Below are 16,702 nucleotides of genomic sequence, written 5' to 3'. Positions count from 1 at the left end.
GCGACCGGCGATTCGTAATGAGGGTGAGTTAGCCCTCGGGGCGTGATTTTTAATTTTTTCATTTTTTGAAAAATTTCCACTTGGAAAATTTTCAAAAAAAATTCACCAATCGCGCAACAATGGGAATTTCCAGGAGAAGTGAACAGAGCTGGCGTGTGGCGTCCTCCCTCTTATGGGGTAAGGTACTACAATGCCGCTGGGGTCAGTGAAACCCCCAGAACTGAGCCTCTACTTACATCAATCCTCTTTGGTCTAACCTATAATCTCTGATATCATTTCCGGTCTGGGGCCCTTGGGACTTCGTCTCCTCTCCGTTGTCATACCTTCCGTTCTGCTGGCAATATCCCGGGTGCGGTATATTGGTGTAATTTTGTCGAGCATCCGATGGTCCACGCAGAAACAGATAATCCAAGTGCCAAAATGTCTGAGGAGACGGTGGAGGTGGTTTTGGCCTCTCAGGAGGAAGAGAAGGTGCACTTCGCAGCACCAGCCATTCAGAATAACACCGATGGCTGGGGACCTTGTGAATTGCCAGATCAATTCAAGGATATACCCTACCAGCCGTTCTCCAAAGGGGACAGGCTTGGAAAGGTAAGGGTTTATTACCAGTCATTCTGACAGTTTAATGATCGACCACTAATCCTGTTTTTTTTCCAGATATCTGACTGGACAGGCTCTGCTTTCCAGGACAAGAAATTCACAAGTGAGTCGTTTTTATCATTCAGACCTCTCTAACCTTAAAATCGGGGATTCTATCATCTATTTCGAAGTGGCCATTAGACTTTGGGCATTTTGGAGATTTTTTAGGTTGTCGATGGGTTTGGACCACACAATACCCTTTTTTTCATTTATTGAAGATAGGAAATATTGAAAAATCGTGGGGATTATCGTTGACTCCAGTTTTCAATTCATTTTATTGAAAAATTAGTCATTTGCTGTAGAAATCTCTAACGAATGGGATTTTTCACGGTGTAATGCTGATTAAGATGATGATTGCTTTCCAATTCGATAAAGGGCAGATGGAATAATGAATTCAGTGTGTTAATTTTATCTTCGTCTTTTCCTCAGACAAATACACATCGCAGTTTGGCTCCGGAAGTCAATACGCGTATTATCACGATGAGGATGAGTCAACGTTCCACCTGGTGGACACTACTCGCGTCCAGAAGCCGCCGTATCAACGCGGTCGTTTTGGCAAGAACCAGAGGAATATGAGGGGTCGTGGGGGTCAGAGGGGTGGTATGAACCAGATGCAACAGCTGGGAAAGCTGAAGCTCCGGGAGCGTGAGCGCAAGGGTCAGACGAAACGCTGGGGTCGTCAACAGGGACTGCGAAATCACAAGAATCAGCCTCCAATTAAAATTCGCGACGCCTCTGTCACCGTACGTCCTGACTGGGTCACCATCGAGGAGATGGACTTCCCACGTCTAGCCAAACTCTCTCTTCCTGGTATCAAGGACGCCGACGATGTCCTCTGCTGTGGCTCCCTCGAGTACTACGACAAGACCTACGATCGAGTCAATGTCAAAAATGAAAAAGCTCTACAGAGAATCGATCGCATATTCCATACTGTCACCACCACTGACGATCCAGTGATTCGTAAACTCTCCAAGACCGAGGGCACTGTTTTCGCCACTGATGCCATCCTCGCCACCATCATGTGCTGCACCAGGAGCAATTACTCCTGGGACATCGTCATCGAGAAAATCGGTGACAAGTTATTCTTCGATAAAAGGGATAACACGGAGTTCGATCTTTTGACAGTTAATGAAACAAGCGTTGAGCCACCTCAAGACGATGGGAATTCTCTGAATTCCCCCAGGAATCTTGCACTCGAGGCAACATTCATCAATCACAACTTTTCCCAGCAGGTACTCAAGGCCAGCGAGAACAGGTACAAGTTCGAGGAGGGAAATCCTTTTATCGGTGAAGAGGAGGAGGTCGATGTGGCGAGTGTTGCATATCGCTACAGAAAATGGGATCTCAACAATGGGATCACTCTGATATGCAGGTGCGAGCATGACGCTGTGATGCAAGGGCCCAATGGTGAGACCCAATTTCTCACGATTAAAGCTCTCAACGAGTGGGACTCGAAGCTCGCTAATGGTGTGGAGTGGAGGCAGAAGCTGGATACCCAGCGAGGAGCAGTTCTGGCCAATGAATTGAGGAATAATGCATGCAAATTGGCCAAGTGGACTGTCCAGGCCATTCTCGCTGGCTCTGATCAGCTCAAATTTGGGTATGTCTCCAGGGCCAGTGTCAGGGACTCCAGCAAACACGTCATCCTGGGCACCCAGCAGTACAAGCCCAATGAATTTGCTACCCAGATTAATCTTAATATGGATAATGCCTGGGGAATCCTTCGTTGCATCATTGATATTTGTCTTAAGCAGAAGGATGGAAAGTATCTCATCATGAAGGATCCCAATAAACCCATGATTCGACTCTACGATATCCCTGATAATACATTCGAGAGCGAGGGTGAGGAGGACGAGGACGAGGATGAACCTGTCAACGATGCTTTTCAGAATTGAATTCCCTAAGTTCATGCAACTGGCACTCGTAATGAATTCCTTCAACTTATAATCATTTCAATTATCTTGTGTCTGATTTTTGTAATAGAAAGATGCATTTTCAGTGATGAGAATAAATCAATTGGATTGCATATGTTGATGTCTCATTGGATAAATTATTTTTTTTTATTCCTGAGAATTATTGGAGTAGGATTGGTAAATGAATTCTGAGATTGTGACTATAAGGAAACAAATTGGCTATTATATATTTTCGAAGTCGTACCGACGACTTTCCTATCACGAGTTTTTCAACGAGTCGATAAACATTCTGAAGTCGAATGAGTCATTACGTATAATACAGTTGGAATACGATTACAATAATTGAGAGAACCCATCGCTGGGCAGTTGTAAACAGCATAATTACATTCGTTGAATGTACAGTTTTTTCTCGAGTTCACAAGCTATAATGTTTTCCTTGTTCTCCTTATTTTTGACGATGAAATTGAGAGTCTCGTTAAACTTTGGATCCATCTGCTTTATGACGTATCTGATCTTCCTCTGGGCAGCTCTGGCTCCCTCCTCGGTGATATCGAGATGAAATACGAGCCTGACCATCCTGGGTCGCACAGCCCATGCCAACACCCTGATCTGATCGTCCTCATGATCGTCCTCAATCTCTCCAAGTCGTTTAGCAAATTTCGGTGCTGTTACCTCATCGGTCTCCTCAACGCTGATCCAAGCCATGTTGGTCTGTGCATCGATGGGATGAATTTTGAAAATATCAGACTCAAGTTCGTTGACAGCTTTCATCATTGCAGCAACTTTCACCTGCTCTTTGTCGATTTTAGGGAGATTTTCGAGGGCAACGAGAGCACAAGCTGTCAATACTCCAATCTGACGCATTCCACCACCGAGAACTTTTCTCATTCTCCTCGCCTGGGTGATGAATTCCCTGGATCCACAGAGCATTGATCCAACTGGTGCACCTAACTTACTCAGACAGAAGGTGACTGAGTCAAAGCCGTCGACGATGTCTCTGATTGGTGTTCCACCGATTATCGAGGCGTACCAGATCCTCGCACCGTCCATATGCAGCTTCAATCCGTGCCTTTTTCCAAATGCCACTGCTTCTCTGATCCATTTCAAGGGGAGTATTTTTCCATTGTGAGTGTTCTCCACAGCTAGCATCCGGGATATCGAACTGTGGACGTTGGCCGGGTCCTTCAGTCTCAGTCTCACCTGCTTCAAGTCGAAGGTGCCATCGGGATTGTTGGGGATGGGGCAGATTGTGACGTTTGCTATCTGGGCAGCTGACCCCTGCTCGTGGTGAACCATGTGGGCGTCTTGACCCAGAAACATCTCACAGCCACGAGTATTGCAGTGTACCATTGCTATTGAAATTAATCAATCGCATTTGTTAATAATAAACAGAAGATTATAAAGACCATAATTGCGGTAATTTACTACGGGAGTTATTGGAGAATTTCTCTGAATCCGACAGGTACAGCCAAATTTTTTGTAGACCCGTTTTTGTCGAGTTTAATTTTAGCTACAAAAAAGGCCTCGATGAAAATTTTCCTAGATCTTTCCGATTCGCGAGATATTCTTGAAAAAACTCGAGGATTTTATTCATGGGAATTTTACTCACTGGAAAGCAAGTTCCCCATGGTTCCACTCGATACAAACAGCGCAGCTTGCTTCCCCATTAAATCTGCGACGTATTCTTCCAGTCCTGAGGAAAAAAATCACATGAAAATATTATTAATATTTTCAAACATCGAAAAATTGAGGAACTGAAAGAATCGACAACTTTTCTCCATCGTAACTCAATGAAAAATTTACTTTTAGTCGTTGGATCCTCATGATAGACATCATCACCAACTTCCGCGTCGAACATAGCTTGTCTCATGACGCGACATGGTTTCGTCACAGTATCACTGCGAAAATCAACAGTGATCACCTGGAAGGCAGAGTAATAATCGTAAAAATAGGAACACATTCTTCGTCAACAATCGATATAAATTAGTAATAAATAATTACATGTCCCCCGTAATTTTTCTCAGTCTGTGCACTTCCGTAAGACATATTTCCAGTAACAAAATTAATCGTGTCGATGAGCCGATGAAGCTCGTGTCAAGTCAATTGTTCTACTGCATCATCAAAACAAAGAATACTTATATACTCTCGAATCTCCAGCGAATTTTCCTCTTCCTTCAATGCCAAGCTGATAGGACGCAGCCTATTAGATACGATTGCTAATACATTCTCATCAATATCTCATGACATAACACGTGTTAATCCCGGAAAATGTTGTACTGGGACCAGACAGAATCATGAGAGGTAAAAAATAAGGGGAAACCCAGGTGGGAACAATCGTACTTCACTCCGATAATGAGAATTCAATATCGCGATGAGATATTTTGGAACACCGGAGTTCCCAGCGGCGTCTTAATCTCAAAAATTTCTTTTTAGATGCTTGTCTCATCCCTATCTTGGGCTATTCGTGATGATCAGTCCAGAGGATTTACCGCTGGAACACTAGATTTTCTGTCAAATTCAAATTAATTCTCTGTAACTATTTATCGCTGTTCTTTCCTGCTTGTGCACTTCCGCACAACTTTGTATGAACCAGCGTCATTCATTACCAAGATTGTCTACGGAAAGGAAATACACTTTGGAGGTCGGGGTAAAGGTAAATTTAATTGTAAAACAGCTGGAGAAAAAAATTTATTTCAATTTATTCAAAAATTTATTGAACCATCGATTGCAGTATTTTTGTTACTAAATATTCAAATTGTCCTGTCAAGGTTCATTATTTCTCCATGTTCTCAAAAATTCCACAACATTTTTCCAAAAACCCTAGATCTTCACTTAAATCTTTCCATTGAGTAATCATTGCTGCTCGTGATTATCAAAATATTTAGAATTAAAGTAAAATGAAAGAAGGGCGAATTTATCGGAGTTGAGGAAAATGAAGATGCTCTTGTTTTTCTTTATTACATCAGAATTGGAATTCAACATAATTTTCCTTAATGAGAAAATAAATTTACTGATAGCTGTGGGGTCTTCCTGGTATATATCATCCCCGACTTGAACATCAAACATTGCTTGTGTCATTGCGAGACATGGTTTTGTGATAACGTCTGTGCGTAAATCAACAGTTATCATCTGAAATGAAAAACATAATGGAAATAAAAAATTCCTGAGATAGCAATTACTTTGCTATCAGAATACTATTCGTGCAGTTTCAAGTCAAAGAATTTCACATTCTGTCTACCTAATTTCAAATGATCATTTTATTAATTTATTGATAATAGTGTGTATTTTGTTAATGTTGATAATAACGAGCAATTTGAAATCTCCGGAGATTCCCTCCAGTCTCATCTTGATAAAAATATCCCGGAATTATCTCCAGATATCAGAGGATATCGGAAATAGCAACTAAATTCTCGGGAAAATGGGATAGTAACTAATCAATAATTGTATTCTTTAATTGTTCAATGAATTTTTTCATCCCTGCAGGTATTACAAATTGTCAAACTATTTATGTATTATTTCCTTTATTTTTATCAAAAAGTGGAATACATTTTTCCAATAATCGCAGTCTCATCGTACTTTTTTTCAGTCACTCATGAGTCCTAAGGAATATGGCATGGATAATTAATTCAATGAATTCGGATTAATTTCACTAATTCTTCTGGAACTTAGGATCCAGCTTCCTGATAATATATCGAATCTTCCTCTGGGCAGCACTGGCCTCCTCCTCGGACACATCGCAGTGGAAGGAGAGCCTAACAGTCCTGGGTTGTACAGACCATGCCAATACTCTGACCTGATCGTCCTCGTGATCGTCCTCAATTTCTCCAAGTCGTTTAGCAAATTTCGGTGCTGTTATCTCATCTGTCTCCTCAACGCTTATCCAAGCCATGTTGGTCTGTGCATCGATTGGATGAACTTTGAAAATATCGGACTCAAGTTCGTTGACAGCTTTCATCATTGCGACAGCTTTCACGTGATCTGCGGTGAGCTTGGGAAGTTTTTCGATGGCAACGAAGCCACAAGCTGCCAGTACTCCAACCTGACGCATCCCACCACCGAGAACTTTTCTCATTCTCCTTGCTTGAGTGATGAATTCCCTGGATCCGCAGAGCATTGATCCAACTGGTGCACCTATCTTACTCAGACAGAAGGTGACTGAGTCAAAGCCCTCGACAATGTCTCTGATTGGTATTCCACCGATTATCGAGGCGTACCAGATCCTCGCACCGTCCATGTGCAGCTTCAATTTGTGTTCTTTGCTAAATGCCACTAGTTCTTTCAGCCACTGCAGGGGGAGAATTTTTCCATTTATCGTGTTCTCTACGCTGATAAGCCGAGAAATGGGGTGGTGATAGTTTGAGGGGTCCCTCAACTTCAATTTCAGTCTCTTCAGGTCAAATGTTCCATCGGGATTATTCGGAAGCGCGCACACTGTGATGTTCGCTATCTGGGCTGCTGATCCCTGCTCGTGGTGCACGATGTGCGAATCCTCGCCGACGTATATCTCACAGCCTCGGGTATTGCAGTGCACCATCACTTAAGAATTAAAAATTCAACAGAGCGATTAAGTTTTCTCTGATAATTCTGGGGAATTTGTAATCGAACTCTAGAGATTCTGCTTTAATTTCATGAAAAGTCAGAAACCGAAAACTGAAAATTCTTTAGATTTTATTCATCAACTTCTAGAGAACCATCTAGAGTACAATAGAATGATTATTATTAATTTGTCGAATTATTATTAATTTGTCGTTGACTTATTATTCATTTCGGAAAAACTCACTGGCGACGAGATTTCCCATCGTTCCACTCGTTATAAATAGTGAGGCCTCCGTTCCCAGTAATTCTGCGACGTATTTCTCTAATCCTGAATTAATCAATATGGATTACCGGAAATTATAGATTGAATGTTGAAATAATCTAGTAGTGAAGGTTGGAGAATTTCCACGTACTCTGGTAATTTTTTATGTTAGCGAATAACTTCACAAGCAACCGATTTCTTCGGAGAAATAAAAAATTATTTACTAATAACTGTTGGATCCTCATGGTATACATCATCCCCGACTTCTGCCTGGAACATAGCCTGCCTCATGGCCTGACATGGTTTGGTGAACGTGTCACTGCGTAAATTGACAGTCATCACCTGGAGAAAAAAATTCCAAAAATTGAAGAATATTCTAATTGCCCGTGACGGAACTTACCTCCTTCACATCGCTTTTTCCCTCCGGAGCTCTGGACGACATCTTCCTCAATCCGCCTGATAACAAATGAATGCCAGCTAAATGGACAGATCAGCCTTCACTTTTACGCTATCAATAAAATTACATAACTCTGAACACGAAATCATTTCCACATAAATCATCATCGCACCATCATGAATCATTGCACATAATGCGAAATCCTTTTTGGTGTGGATCAAGAATTATAGTAAATTGTACCTTAATTGGCTGATTGCCGTCAGCACGAGGTATTTATCGACGAAATGGGGTGGATCACACGATCGGATCAATGAAAATCTTCATGTCAATTTACCTCCCCCCACCCCAATTATTACGTTTTATTCCGAGGACATGGAGGAGATGATTCTATATTTGGAAAAAATCTCCAGGAAATGTATTGCACTCTGCGGAGGATGAAATAAATCATAATCAATAGTAAGTCGTGGGCGCAATAATTGACTCGCTCTCGCTATTATTTATTCTTATTTAGAAAATCATTGTTATTATTTATAATAATCCTATAAGAGTCTCAATTACCTTGTACGGATGTAGCTAGTATTGCTTGACATACATTTATTTACGTCATGACGAAATAAAGTCAACGTGAATCACCAGCAGATTTTAATTGATTATACGTTTACGTTTGTTTACTTATTTTTTAAAAATTTGCTGGCTTCAATTTGGTAGTGATTGCTTTATAGTATTCAAATATCGAGATGAGAACGTAATTGCTAGGCTAGAGTGCGTAATCTTCAGTGAATTTTAATTACAAACTACTGCGCAGGTCAGTCGATTGATTTGAAATGGCCCCGCCGTTTTGAAATCGATTGATTCTGCGCTCTGCGATTCTTTCGATTGGATTCATGATCAATTGATCGATCGTGTGTTGCGGGTATTTTTAGCGGAGGTAATGAGGTTTGGGACTTCTTTTGGTGAACACGTTTCACCGAGTTGGGAAAATTAGGGGTATGATTCATCGCCTTCTGGTACCTTGAAGATTGTGGGTCATCGTGTTTCGCGGAGTTGGGAATTGTTGAAGAAAATTATTATGATTGTTATGACAAAATAGCAAAATTTTTTAAATTCTGTTTTGACAATTTTGAGTTCTAATATTATTTTCACGGTGAATATATCAATCAATGATCAATGATCAATGATTATTCAGCGGTAAAGTTCCGTTTTAGGAAAAGAAAAAATTTTTACCCCCAGCCCAGCACCCAGACCTATGACTATCAGGAAAGGAAAGTAATTTTTTGGAATTTTTCCACCAACTAACTGTTAATTTGGCATTTATTCCCTCCATGAAAGTAAATATGTTGCAAAATAATTTTTCCTTGTTTAGCCTTTGCGAACATTCCAATATCATCTAAACAAAAAATATCATCTGTCACCTACTTTTCCTCCCTCAAATCCCAAAATCCGTTGCGCAGGCTCTCAATAATAATTTTTTTTTTCAAACCTTTTTGAAATACTCCCGCGCAAATGTGAACCGCGGGTTCCATTGCGAACAGACCGTTCCGTCGGCACGTCAGCGGTGTAAAACGCCGTAGACAGATAGGCGGGGCGAAAGAGAAGTCAGGAGAGTGGCCCCAGTGCGTGTGTTGTAACGAACCAAACGGTTGAAAAAGCCCGAGCGAGACAACGCGAGTGTTTCAATATCCGAAGTGAAAACCCAAATGGGGGTAACAGGAGAGTGAGAGTAACAGGACAAACTGGGGAGCAGTAGTTTCGGTGAAGTAGTTGTGTATCAGCGGTTCGTGCAAGTGGAGTCTAACGGAGTAATAAATATACATGTGCGGCTGAATAATAATAATCAAAGGGCCCAGGGAGTTGTTTTCGCATTATTGTATGTCGAGAGCCGACGAATTCCGTTGGTTGACGACCACTCGTGTTGCTGGATTAATTCGATAATCCAATATAAATAATAGGAAAAAAAAAGAGCATTGGGTAATCGAAGGGGGAAACGAAAAAAATTTTCGATCGTTTGAAGAGAGAGAGGCACGTTCTGCTCGGCAAGATCCTTTATTATTGTGTTTTATTCCTCGGGAAAGTGGAAATAAAATCGCCCAACGGGGGAATTAAAAAAAAAAAAGAATCAGGACGCATTGTGCGGTTACCAGCGCTAAACAAAAATGGCGGACGGTGATTCGAGGGTAGACCGGTCTGATCCGGAGCTACGATACTTATCTGTGGATAGAAATAATTTTAATGATCCAGCGACTCAGGCTGAATGGACACAGAAGAAATTAGTTTGGGTGCCACATGAGACACAGGGTTTTGTCGCTGCTGGGATTAAGGGCGAGAGGGGTGATGAGGTCGAAGTGGAAATTGCTGAGACCGGTAAACGTGTGCTCGTTGCTAAGGATGATATACAGAAGATGAATCCACCCAAGTTTGATAAGGTTGAGGATATGGCTGAGCTCACTTGTCTCAATGAGGCGTCTGTACTTCATAACCTCAAGGATCGGTATTACTCCGGGCTCATCTATGTGAGTAACAATGGAAATTTTATTTGAGGGATTAGCACGAGAATCGAGAGAGACAGCTGCGTTTTTGTCAGGACCTTTTTTGTAGTCCTGATTCTACTGGACAAAAAAACGTCCTTACGAAAATTGAAACTCGTCCTTTTGAGTTTTGGGGGAACATCTCGGAAGCTGATGAATACAGCTGAATTTTTGTTGAAAGTTGGGACATGTTGCTAAAACATGCTTGGAAGATGTCCTGAGAATATTTCTTGAAAACTCAAATAGGGAATGAGTCGATTTATTGCTCTCCAATGGTGGACTGATGATTCGTTTTTTGGGTATCATTGGGGATTGTTATGTGGGGGAGGTGATGGGGGAGATTTTATGCAAAGTAATGCCGCAATGCTGGAGATTCCCGACCTTACTCTCCCCCAGTGACTTTAACTCTTTTAACCAGCGATCATCTCCTCGGTATCGCCGTTGCTAATCACTCGCCGGTATGCACGAATTGTTTTGGGTTTTAATGTGGGAAAATCCTATTGTTTTTCCACTATCAGCGTCCAAAAGAGATAGATCTTCAAAATGAGCCCAAATTCATAGAATATCACTGTACCAATCTCACGTAATGAATTAATGAAGATTGAGTATTTTTCTTTGCTCTGTTGCCATTGAGTCCAACATCGGTGTTGGGTTTCGCGTAATATCTCGGGACGCAAGCGACATATCGAAATTTTCATCTCTTTTTTTTTTGTCGGGTGGAAGGAAGGGTACAAAAAATGTCTGGGCAAATATTTCACTATCTCTCCCGGCTCCGAAGATATGGGCTAAATTAGAATGCCTTGGAATGTAATCTCCGTCGACCTTGAGTAGATTTTATGCGTTATAATTCAATAGAGTTATGAATTCACGCACTAATGGTGGAGTACTCTGGAATTTCACTTGCATTCCCTCGAATGAATTGACTCTTTTGTTCTTTATTTTTAATTCACTGAGTGATATCTGCGTTATTAGAGTGCCCGTCGGTAGTCGTGTGTATGTGTGTGCGTGTGTAATAATGGACTGACAGCCAACTGTCATTCACAGAGAGCCAGCTTAAATGCCTGGAAATACCGCCGAGACCCACGTGAAACTATTTATTTATTCATTCATTCATTTATCTTTCGCTCAAATTATCTTTTTCCACACGCTTGTGGGCATCGCGTTGATTCTTATTACAAAATTCTTGAAATTCGATATAAAACACTGCAGCAACTCTGATCGAATAATATTTAATTGATTGATAGAAAAGACACAACGAAAAGTCAATCTCTAGGTGGAATTTAGGCAAAATTTATTACAATTCCACGTTCAATTTCCCAATTTTTCTTGAATTCTTATAATTTTTCTAAATTTTTCCGATATTAGATCCAAGTTTTTTTTATTTTTATTTTTGGAGGAAATTGATAAAAATATTCAGAGTTCTCTTAAGCATTGAAGCGAAAATTTTCACCAGTGCAAAATTCTCCCTTCAGTAAAGTGACTTGCGATAAACTGGCCACCGTGTCGCTTTTTTTTACTTCTCGTCATCTCACTCCGGCAGTTCAACTCTCCCTCTTACTTACTCGTACTTTGGATGCATGTGTGCTTCGTTAGTGCTGTAAATTACGAATGGCAGAGGTAAACGCCCCGCTTTACCCGCAAATTACTCGACTATTTTGCAATGCTCCTTTTCTCATTCAAATTCTTGGTGATAATCTCTCTAATGCGGGTGGGTTTTCGCACTCTGATGGTGGTTTCACAACTCGTGATGCTGTCGTGGCTTTCCCATTGAAAAATTCTCAATTTTATTTATTAATTCTAATTATTAACATTATCTGAAGCATTAATAGCGCTGCACAAGAAATATAATTTTTTAAATATCTAAAAAATGAGGTAAATCCAATTTCAGTGAAAAATAAATTAAAATTCTCTCCGGAATTCCTCTGGAAATCCAGAGGAATTTATTCAAGAATGTAGAACTGTTGATTGAATTGATTAATTAGTCTCTCGGAAAGAATTCAAATGATCAGAATTGCAACAAGAGGAAGGGCAATTTTCCTGCTCTATCTCCGTTTCGTCAATTGTTATAAGAATTTCGCCATGGAATTCGCAATAAAGTCTTACGGTATTATAATAGACGATAAGGCAATCATAGACATTCTTTGTGAGTCATTCAAAAGTCCATATCACGAGCGATTAAACATAATCTCCTTGCGCTCAGTGACTCGACGATGATTACACATTTTTTTAGGATTGTTTGCGATGTTTTGCCCTCTATGTCATACGTTTAATTGAAATAATGAAATCAATTGTGACAGCGGTATCAGCTGATGTCATTAGATGGTTGGACTTTCAATAATTCATTTTTTCAATCCATTTTTTAATGGAGATAATCTCGAGGACTTTAGGATTGTCTGAGAACCCATTGTCTTCTGGGGATTGTGTAGAGCACTTGCAAGGATGCTAGGATTGCAAGGATGCACTATCGTTGAGGGATTATTGTTTTTTGACTTCCAGTTTTATTTCTCCCTGTTTTTTTTTTATTTTATTTTTTTTTTCATTTTTTTATCTTCAATGCTGGAGTCACGCCCGCAGACTCCACTGGTAAAGCAGTTCAGTTTCGCGATAAGGTGCTGTGATAAGATAGGAAATTTGTGCTACAGCTGGGTCAGGGAGAGAGACTGTTAAAGATCCTTTGTTCAAGGTTTTTTTAAACAATTTTTCGACTTCTCTCGAAGTGTTCAACGCATATTAATTCCATAATTGGAAAAACTCCAGAAGATTTTCTGTCAATTCCGGGGTTTTTTAAAAATTTACATTTTTCTTTTTGGAAATTGTTCGTTTCCCAATTTTCTTTCCAATTCCATGAAGAATTTTTTAATGACTGAGGGTAATTGAACTGGAATTGAGTTCTCACAGATTCTTGGTGTGCCCTAATTATTTAAAAATGAAATTGTTGAACTGTTTATGGTATTCGCGTTTCTTGCATTAATAAATATCAATTATGATTCACTCGAGTTTACTCGGTCGCTGTCGGACGCTATTGGAATTGAAATCAAGTTTAGAAACATCAATGCCCCTTGGCTAGCGAGGAATTCCTAAACTGTCATCTCCAGATATCTTTTTTTTGTGCTCTCGTCTTTGGCGTCGCTGTGTCCGGCCGCCATCCGCGCACCTCCATACCCATGACTCCGAGTCAGTGAGGCATGAGTCACTCGCCATGAAGATGACCTAAAGCAATTTTCAAAATCAAATTCATTTCTTTGTCGAGAAATTTCATATGAATTTGATAAATATCAGTTTTCCTTGAAATCGATAAATTTCGACATATTATGAAAATCCATTAAATAAAATACTAATTATTTTAACGAGAACAATTTCAATCATAAATGTAAATTATGAGTTATGATGAAATCGATGGCCATTGCATAATCGAGAATAATCAATCAATTATCTCGTGATTTTCTGTCGGGAAAAACAGATTAATGAGTTCTCGATTATCGATAAATCACAATGTTATTCGGTGAATAATCTCAGCCTTCAATGGTCTTGATAACCAATGATTACTTAAAGAAAAAAAAATAAATAAACCGATAGAGTGACTCGCGATTTTCAGAGCGAGAAAGGATGTCATTCATCTTCCAAAAAAAAGACGGACCTCAAAACATCAATTGTCCGCTCCACTCGGAATGATCTCCTAAAAATTTGAATGCCCCGTCTGACGAAGATTTATCGCTGTGGTACGATAATTGCATGAATTTGTTGGAGATGAAAATGGAAGGTGGTAGTAACAACGATATTGTAAAGGCACCGAGGGGCTATTTCGATTACAAACGTGTAGGGTGCGGAAGATCTCATCTCCACTCGAGATGAAATTGCCTGGATCGTTTGAATACCCATTATCTCCCCCATTGTCTACTCGAAGCTGCTGTGCACTCGAATCTAATTCGAATTACAATTAATTCGGATCCAAGGTCAATTACAGCGCCATCAGGCCCTCCAGCTGCTGATTTCATCTCCTCCCTTTCCTCAAACTCCCAATTTTTACACAAAAAAAAAGTCATTTCATTCAACTCCCAATAGCGATAAATAATTAATCATTCATTCAACATTTATACATCAATAATTAACCATTTACCATTTAATTACTGAATCTTCATTATTTCAGTCTTGGGCTCGAGTCAAGACTTTGGAATTTTTATTACGTTTAGAAATTTTTTGAAACAGTATGAATAATAATAATGATAATAATAATAATAGCAATTATTTGAGGTATTATAATTTGTTATTGATTAGTGGATAAATTGTTTATTTAATGGATAAATTTTGCATCGGTTATTTTTCACAAACAATTTTGCTGTGTCAGCCCTCGACAAAGGCCACGCACTCGTATTTATTTCGCAATAATGAGAGAACGGAGAGGGTGATATTTGCAGTTTTAATTTCGCTGAAGGAATTCTAAAAACGCCTGAATCAACGGAATTGCTGTTTTCAATTTAATTATTGTGTGTGGTAATACCTGTGGAATCCATATATGTGGGACATGATAAGATATGCTCAATTAATTTAAGGCACATCTATTTTTTACGTGTCTTGCGCACTTGATCAAATAATTCTCCGGGTAATCGAATAGTTAAAATCCTGTAAGAAATTTGATAATCGGTTGGAAATATTTCCTGAGGGAACGGTGCGGATTCGTTGTTGAAATTGAGAAATGATTGAGACATTTAAAAAATGGGGTGATTGTGGATCAACCGAACAATCGAAAGGAATTCCAGTGTCTTATGACGAAAATTGAGATCGATGATGCACTGAATGCACTAGGAGATGGAAAAAGGGGGTAAGCGGTGAATCGATATCGACACTGGCATTGCATTTCACGCGGGAATTGATGCGGGGGCATGACGCCACTATTGCATGCCAGAGGCAGTTGATGAGAAGAAAATTGATCGGGCATACAAACGCCGACGCGCCCGGGAGATAACGCATGCGGCATTACATTGAGCAATTTCCATACCCAAGCTCTAATAATTCAATGCAAAAAGTACTCATTCCAATTGTTGCATGAGCAAAAAAATTCCACTAACATTTACACCGGTTTTATAATTGTTGAGAAGTTAGCTGAAGGATTGGATGTCCTGGAGATCATGGAAGCTCGGATTTTAGCCTTTGAGGCTTTCTCATAAGTCCAGGATTTAGAATTTGAATAAGTGACAGATTTTTTGCACGTTTTGAAAATTTTCACGTTCTCATTGTGATGAAATATTAAATAACTCCAATAAAAATAAATTAAATAATGTTAAAATAATGAAAGCTAATAGTTAAATAATTCATTTGGAGTGAATTTTATTTTAAGTTTTGGCCATGTGCTGTTATTGAAAGAATTATAAAAATAGTACTACCATTCAAACTCATCCAGTCCCCCAAACGAATTACCCGACTGATTCAATTTCATGAATGTCCTCCGGTCATTTGTCTGACGTTTAACGATACCCCCATCACGTGTAAATATCCGGGAAAATAGTGGCTATTACCTTCCAAGAATTGATGGCTTGAAAATATCCAGAAATAGGATGGATATATCCGCTCAAGTTCTCGGTGAAATACACCAGGGGCTTTTATTATCACAACCCGACGGTCACCCATTTTTCACGTATCTATCTATCTATCACGCAAAATTTGGCTTTATGCTCTTCTACAGAGAACAGGCTGATAAATATGTAACAGGGCACTTGTAATTTATCAGTGATAAGCCGGCGATCTATCGTTAATGGTGCAAGTGAAATATTCTGGCGACTTGCCCGCAAAATTAATCGCAAGTGACTCTCTTTAATCGTTATATTTTTTTATTTATATTTTCATTCGTTTATATTGGAGTACAATGACGGAATTGTGGGACCCCGTGTGTCCTCATCTCGCTTTGTTCTCTTCTGGTTCATCTTTCATGGAGTTTGCTTTAGTCTTGACTTATTGTTGACAGGGTGATTAATTCACTATATAAGCTCGGCTCTGTCTACTGGGTTTATCTTCAGGGAATGAATCTCGGCGAGGGATTTAACTCGCCAAATGTTTTTCTCCCAAATAATTCATGGTTTATCATTTTCTCCGGATTTTCTCCACGCCCTCACTAAAAAATTAAAATCGTCATGAATTCCGTAAAATCATTTTTTCGGGTATGACAAAATAATATTATTATTAATAATAACAATAGTAAATAAGACTTATAATATCGTATATTCTCTCGTAATTTAGAAAATTTCAAATGAAAAAAAAAAAGATGCAAAAAAATGGAGAAACGTGAGAAATCAGTCGAGAATTTCCTATGTAATTGCAGCTATGTGAAGTTGGCATCGAAGTTTGAAAAATCTAACATTTTTTTGTTGGTTTGGATTGTACTCATTGAGTACTTGAATGTACCCTGTGCACTTTTTTTTGTACCCTCTTACTTTAG

General features: G+C 39.5%; 4 protein-coding genes across 8 annotated transcripts in view; 2 read left to right on the top strand and 2 right to left on the bottom strand.

Moving 5' to 3' along the window:
* The first annotated feature begins 281 nt into the window (after positions 1-281).
* On the top strand, positions 282-2,680 carry eIF3d1 (eukaryotic translation initiation factor 3 subunit d1). The gene is made up of 3 exons (XM_011311968.1): positions 282-591; positions 658-703; positions 1,069-2,680. The coding sequence occupies exons 1-3, from the start codon at positions 385-387 to the stop codon at positions 2,532-2,534; spliced, it is 1,719 nt and encodes a 572-aa protein (XP_011310270.1). The 5' UTR covers positions 282-384; the 3' UTR covers positions 2,535-2,680.
* A 73-nt stretch (positions 2,681-2,753) lies between these two features.
* On the bottom strand, positions 2,754-4,674 carry LOC105270798 (probable low-specificity L-threonine aldolase 2). The gene is made up of 4 exons (XM_011311967.1): positions 4,554-4,674; positions 4,356-4,473; positions 4,162-4,245; positions 2,754-3,904 (listed from the first exon to the last, which is right to left on the bottom strand). Exons 1-4 carry the CDS (start codon positions 4,596-4,598, stop codon positions 2,934-2,936), a joined length of 1,218 nt encoding a protein of 405 aa, XP_011310269.1. The 5' UTR covers positions 4,599-4,674; the 3' UTR covers positions 2,754-2,933.
* Positions 4,675-5,691: 1,017 nt separating this feature from the next.
* LOC105270797 (probable low-specificity L-threonine aldolase 2) lies at positions 5,692-8,523 on the bottom strand. 4 transcript variants are annotated; one of them, XM_011311963.1, is made up of 6 exons: positions 8,306-8,523; positions 7,988-8,172; positions 7,751-7,858; positions 7,575-7,692; positions 7,333-7,416; positions 5,693-7,088 (listed from the first exon to the last, which is right to left on the bottom strand). In XM_011311963.1, the coding sequence occupies exons 3-6, from the start codon at positions 7,790-7,792 to the stop codon at positions 6,202-6,204; spliced, it is 1,131 nt and encodes a 376-aa protein (XP_011310265.1). In that variant the 5' UTR covers positions 7,793-7,858; positions 7,988-8,172; positions 8,306-8,523; the 3' UTR covers positions 5,693-6,201. The 4 variants fall into 4 exon arrangements, with proteins under 4 accessions (XP_011310268.1, XP_011310265.1, XP_011310267.1 ...); XM_011311965.1 differs by having other exon boundaries at positions 7,751-7,827; XM_011311964.1 differs by having other exon boundaries at positions 7,751-7,806.
* Positions 8,524-9,274: 751 nt separating this feature from the next.
* Positions 9,275-16,702, top strand: part of zip (myosin heavy chain 10) — a 28,050-nt gene continuing 20,622 nt past the window's right edge. For both annotated transcript variants that reach the window (XM_011311958.1, XM_011311957.1), the window contains exon 1: positions 9,275-10,257. In XM_011311958.1, the coding sequence (XP_011310260.1) occupies positions 9,901-10,257 (357 nt within the window). In that variant the 5' untranslated portion in view covers positions 9,275-9,900. The remainder of the gene's footprint in view (positions 10,258-16,702) is intronic.

This window comes from Fopius arisanus, unplaced genomic scaffold, assembly GCF_000806365.1.
Source record: "Fopius arisanus strain USDA-PBARC FA_bdor unplaced genomic scaffold, ASM80636v1 scaffold00095, whole genome shotgun sequence".
In the NCBI taxonomy this organism is placed as follows: Eukaryota; Metazoa; Arthropoda; class Insecta; order Hymenoptera; family Braconidae; genus Fopius; species Fopius arisanus.
Note: the sequence above shows the minus strand (reverse complement) of the source record. Positions and strands in the feature narration are given on the sequence as shown.